Raw genomic sequence first — 6,172 nt, forward strand, 5'->3', positions numbered from 1 at the left:
CAGGTCACGTTTCGCTTAAGACTTGGACGTGGTTTTTACTTTTAAGAAATGCAGAAGCTGCTTTAAAAACAATTCCAGCGAGGCCGTGGCGGCACGGCGTACCTGGAAAAAAACAGAACTTATTTCAGGCGAGGAGCTGTAAACAGGCAGCGACGCAGCGTTGCTCTGTAGAAACGGTGCGATGGCGCCCCCTGGCGTCCGCCACGCCTGCCTGAAGACCAACACGCCCCAGATACGCACTCAAGAGACGACTGTACATGAAATTTGTTGCTTTATTATTATTTTTTTTTTTCAATTTTTCACAGATTAACACTGAAAAAGATATTTCTTACAAAGTTGAAAGGGTTACGTGAACATGTTAACAAGACTAGTGAGAACATGAAAAATCGGACCAACAAAACATCAGTCTCTGGAAAGTGCATGAGCATTTCCATACGTGTCTATACATATTTTTTTTCTGGAGCAGCAGCTTCGTAACCAGCACATGAGTTTAATACTAGCATTTGATATCCTAAATGAGAACTTAAGAAGTAAATTCAATCAGGCTTCTTTTCCAAAGGCTACATAAAAATGGCAGAAACAACATGTTTCACATTGCCTTTACTCAAAAAAACATACAGGGTGTTCAGACATTACAGTGAGAGTAACGTGAATCAATCGTGAACACACAAACACAAAAAAAATCTCTAATTCTACTTATTACAATATAGAACATAAAGACATGCATCTTTATAAAGGTGTGTTGCTCTTGGAGTAGATAGGTGGGAAAAGGCAAGAATTTAATCACATTGCACTGCATCAGCAAACAAGGTGTGAACAACATGAAATGAGCTTTTAACTAGAAATGTTACTGAGCTTATTCTCATCTTTCATTTGTTCAAAGGCACATCTACTTAACATCCAGATCCTTTCTATGCAATGCACACAAAAAAAAAGCCTTATCCCTTTCACATCTTCCCTTCCATCTGGTTGCCATTGAGTTTTAAAAAGCAGCGGCTGATTTTTTAAAAAAAATGAAATGGAACTACAGCTAGCATACAAAGAAGAAAGAAAAAGAAAATTAAAACTATAGGCTCCCTTTGTTTAAACTTCAGTCCTAAGCAGCCAGTGATCCTGAAAGAAAAAACATTTCAAAACACTTTTCATTGTATAGGCATTTGAAAATGCTAAAACAAAGCAAATCCGAGACTTAAAGAACACATTTTATTAAAATAAGAGACAATTGTAGTGTGATTTACCATTAGATACTTGTTTTTATACCATCTCATACTGGTTATTGGTGATGTAACGTGACAAGCAGCACGCCAAGAAGATTCCAATGAGCTGGACAGGAAAAGAAGCAGGTTTACAACACAAAAGAACCAAAAACCCGTAAAAGCAGCCTTGACTAAAATGGAGGTAATGCAGTTCAGACTGTACCTGAAAGAAAGCAATCCCAAAAGATATCCCAGCAATGATGCCCAGGTTGGATTCCATCACATTCGTCACCAGGGCAAAGCAACCCTAAATGGAAGAAGAAGAACAAAACGCACTTCATTCGGTTTTCTCCCCCCCCCCCCCCCCCCAAAGTAATGGCTGTAATGGACTAAGAACGTAAAAATCCAACCTGAATCAAGAAAGAAGATTAAACGCGCGACACGCTTGTTCGGTGGGACTTACTTGGCCGTAGACCGCCTCGGCCGCCTTGTGGACATCTTTGAGGTTCTCGGGCGTACAGAGTTTCATCGCACTGTCTTTGCAGCAGCTGTCGGGGATGCCGCGCTCTTTGAAGTAGTCCGTTTGCTCCCAGTCGGTGAAGTTGTCCACGCCGCAGCACTTCAGCTACAAGCAGGGCAACACCGCGGAGCGCGGCTAAATGAGGACACCGGAAGAACCCACGGCAGACGTAAAGCAGGAGAACTTACGGTCCTCTGGATGGTGTCCACCGCGTGGCCTCTGGCGTCAGTTTGGTTGTAGTTACTGACCGCGCTCCTGTAGACCGTGCCCAGCTTCTCTTTGATCTGGGAGGAACAGCGTTTAGAAACTGCACATCACGATTATCATTTCTTTACATGAGCTTCAACGCCCGCCGCAGCCCATTACCTCGTGTCGGAAAATGAAGCCCGAGATTCCTGCCACCAGCTCGGCGAGGAACACCAACGTCAGAAACATAGCGTACTACGAAAGGGGGAAAAGATAGAATATATATTTAAAAATAAATAAATAAAAATACAAAAAGCGCATCACATTTAATACAAATTATATGCAACTCTTACCAGTTTCAGCATCCATGTGCTGCCGCGGCACGTGGCGAAGCAGCCAAACAGGCCAAAGATGACGATGATGGCGCCGGTCCCAATGAGGACATATGGTGCGTTGGTCCTCTTCTCCAAGGCAAGGTTTAGGTACAGCTCCAAGCTCACTTTACCCCAAACTCCAACTGCCAGCAGGATGACTCCTGTGAACTGTGACAGGGCAAAGACGGTTATTATTACGGAGATATATATAATATATATATATATATAAATCTCATTTCAAATTATTGCTCCTCGGTCATGGTAACATATGGCAGCCAAATGCAATGTTCTTTTAGTGGAATAAGTAACAGTGTAGGCATTTTGGATGTCAAACCCTCTCAAATTATGTTGACGCTCATAACAGGTCACATTTTAAAATGTGAAGTGATTTGTCATTGTGAAACGCAGCACTGCACACAAAACGTGTCGTCTGCATTTAACCATCACCCTCGGTGAGCAGTGGGCGGCCATGACAGGTGTGTGGGGATGGTGCTTTGCTCAGTGGCACCTTGGCGGGCCGGGACTTGAACTGACAACCTTCCGATTACGGGTCCGCTTCCTTACCCGGTACGCCCGGTTCGCATCCTGCCATTGAGAAAAAGCACCGACCCCACACACTGCTCTCCCTTCACGACTGCCCACTGCTCACCAAGGGCGATGGTTAAAAGCAGAGGACACGTTTCGTTGGGCCACCATGGGTCGTGCATCAAAACGACAATCGCTGTCTCTCTTTCTAGGGACAAGGACTAAATGACGTGCTGCCATCGTCTGCTTACGCCTTTGGCCCTTCGGAGGGGCGTCAAAATGTCACATATTCGCCACCGAAGCATAGAAGATGGAGAAGGTGGACGGCAGACGCGCAGAGGTGATTAAAACAGAAGCTGGTTTGGGTTTTTACGAGTTCTATGACGGCGAACCACGGAACGAGACACGACTGCTGACGACGCGCTGTAATCCCCACAGCCCACACGGCCGGACATTAACAGCAGCGATCAATCGGTGGCCGAAGCAATAAACGATAAAGAAAAAGAAGGAAAACGACGCAACCGCGGACTTCGCTCCGGCAAAAGCCACGTTGGACACACCAACAAACGGCCATTTAACACCAGGGCAAAGTTTAAATTCGGGACATTATAATCCGAATCAACCACGATCCACGTCGAAAATAAATAAATAAAAAATCACAAAAAAAAAGAAGAAAACTCCTTATTGCGCCGAACGACGAGCGTGTTGTCCCGCTATTTCGCGTTTATTTCACGGCGGAGATGAATATAAAACACGCTTTTTAATGTAAAAAGTCCGCGTGGAGCGCGTTAGCCCCGCCGCCGCGTCGGGAACTTTAGCCCATTGTTTCCCGCGCCGCTAGCCGCTCGGCGGACCCCCGTTTTCTCCTCTTTTTTTCCTTTTCTCTCTTTTTCTTTTATTCTTCCTCCGTCCCCGCGGCGCGTAAACTCACCCAGAATATGAGGCTGTAGGAGATGAGGAAGGTCTTCAGACATGTTATCACCGGCTTGGTCTGCAGCCTTCGTGACGGGGGAGACATGGCTGCTGCAGCGGGGGGGGAAACAGAAAACTTCTCCTCCTCCTCCTCCTCCTCCTCCTGCCAGAAAACTTTTTTTTTTTTTTTTACGTTCGTTCCCGTCGCGTCGACGCTTTCCCGACCAGATGGGAAATTACGTCAGGAATTTGGGATTCGCCTTCCGGCGCAGGGAGAACGTTCGCTTATTGTCGCTCCAAAGTCAACTTGACTCTCGTGTCAGTATATACAAGTACACAGAGAGACATGCGGGACAATAACACACGACACAAAAACGCGACAAAAAGCACACGGAATACAGAGCAGAAGTAGCAGCAATGTGATCATATAACATTATACAGTACAGGCCAAAAGTTTGGACACATCTTCTAATACAATAATGTTTTCTTTATTTTCATGACCATTTACGTTGGTAGATTCTAACTGAAGGCATCAAAACTATGAATGAACACGTGTGGAGTTATGTACTTAACAAAAAAAGGTGAAATAACTGAAAACATGTTTTATATTCTAGTTTCTTTGCTCTGATTACTGCTTTGCACACTCTTGGCATTCTCTCGATGAGCTTCAAGAGGTCGTCACCTGAAATGGTTCTTCAACAGTTCTCAGAGGTGTTTAGCACTTGTTGGTCCAGCTCACCCCAAACCATCTGGACTGGGTTCAGGTCCGGTGACTGTGGAGGCCAGGTCTCCACTTATTGTTAAGTACATAACTCCACATGTGTTCATTCATAGTGTTGATGCCTTCAGTGAGAATCTACCAATGTGAATAAAGAGAACACACTGAATTAGAAGGTTTTTCCAAACTTTTGGCCGGTACTGTATGAATCAGAATCAAAATATCTATACTGTCATTGCAACAAGTACAAGGTGCAGTCCCTGTGTGTAAAAAAGTAAGATAGGAGAAAGATATCTTAAAAAGAAGACAACTAGCATATATAATACAAAATCTAATGCAAAATATGATATAAATTTAAAATTAAAGGGTGTTGTAGAAACCTTGGAGAGAAATATCCTATCCTATGGATATATTTAGTAAGTATAGTGTATATCGTATATGATATAATATGATAATAGTAGTAGTAGTAGTAGTATGACATGAAATGATGATGATGAGGATTATAATAATAATACTTGCAGAACATTGTGCGGTAGTGACAGATTACAGTGCAGGGTGCCATGCTTGTTGTTCAGTTTAGGTGCAGTTTTGAGTTCTGCAGATGATTTAACGCTTGCAGTGGTTTAACCTGATTTACTTTTTTTTTACTCTGGTGAAATGAAAAAGCTGACGTATTGGCTGTTTACTGCATGAATTAATTCTCATGTGCCTGCTGAGATCATGCAACTCACCACCATCAGATGGCGGTAAGGAAAAACTGAGTGGTCTCTCGATGAAGAGGTTTTAAAAGGTTTGCTTTGTTTTTAGCTCCTGAACACAGATCTATGTGTCATTGTAAGAAAGTATGGAGCCATGCATTTTTACTGAACTCATAACTTAACAAACGAATGCCTATTTGTACATAGATGTGGGAATTTTAATTCAACATTTCTCCAAAATGGTCCAGTAATGTATTCAGCATGTGAGAAGTCCTGAGCACTGAAAGTGAAGTGACTGTCATTGTGAAACAATGCAGCACAGCACACGGTGACACAACGAAATGTGTCCTCTGCTTTTAAACCATCACCCTTGGTGAGCAGTGGGCAGCCATGACAGGCGCCCGGGTAGCAGCGTGTGGGGACGGTGCTTTGCTCAGTGGCACCACAGTGGCACCTTGGCGGTTTGGGATTCGGACCGGCAACCTTCTGATTACGGGGGCCGCTTCCTTAACCACACTGATCCAGGAGGTGTTGTCAGAAATTATGAAGAAATACATTTCACAGAACTCCAGAGAACTCCATTTTGTATGGTCCTCCAAAAGGGTTAAGTCAAAATGCTTTAAATTCAACATTATATTTATATTAAATTCAGAGACCACTATCTCTCCTTCTTGACACACATCACTAATCTTTCCTGCTCATGAACATTCCCTCTCTACAATATCAGACCTACAAAGGGTCTACAAAGCCATCCTACCTCACGGCCCGTATTAAACCTCGCACCCTCCGAGCCTCCAGTACTGCTCGCCAGGTCCCTCCACCGCTGAAGGTACGAGGAAGACACTCATCTGGACTCTTCTCTGTCTTGGCCCCTGAACTCCCCCTCGAGGTCAGACCAGCACAGTCTCTGAGTACGGCAGCCTAAGACCTTCCTCTTAAGAGGATACTTAGACTAACTTGTAACTTCCTTATAGTCTGACTTATGGAAGAAAAATGATAACTGAGTGAATAAAATGATTTGTATTGAGTCCTAATGAACCAGA

At 43.8% G+C, this 6,172-nt stretch overlaps 1 protein-coding gene across 1 annotated transcript; it reads right to left on the reverse strand.

Moving 5' to 3' along the window:
* Positions 1-254: 254 nt before the first annotated feature.
* On the reverse strand, positions 255-3,890 carry tspan6 (tetraspanin 6). Its single transcript, XM_028960405.1, has 8 exons — positions 3,733-3,890; positions 2,256-2,444; positions 2,083-2,157; positions 1,905-2,000; positions 1,660-1,821; positions 1,420-1,503; positions 1,239-1,323; positions 255-1,113 (listed from the first exon to the last, which is right to left on the reverse strand). Exons 1-7 carry the CDS (start codon positions 3,817-3,819, stop codon positions 1,255-1,257), a joined length of 762 nt encoding a protein of 253 aa, XP_028816238.1. The 5' UTR covers positions 3,820-3,890; the 3' UTR covers positions 255-1,113; positions 1,239-1,254.
* Positions 3,891-6,172: the final 2,282 nt, after the last annotated feature.

This window comes from Denticeps clupeoides, chromosome 18, assembly GCF_900700375.1.
Source record: "Denticeps clupeoides chromosome 18, fDenClu1.1, whole genome shotgun sequence".
Classification (NCBI taxonomy): domain Eukaryota; kingdom Metazoa; phylum Chordata; class Actinopteri; order Clupeiformes; family Denticipitidae; genus Denticeps; species Denticeps clupeoides.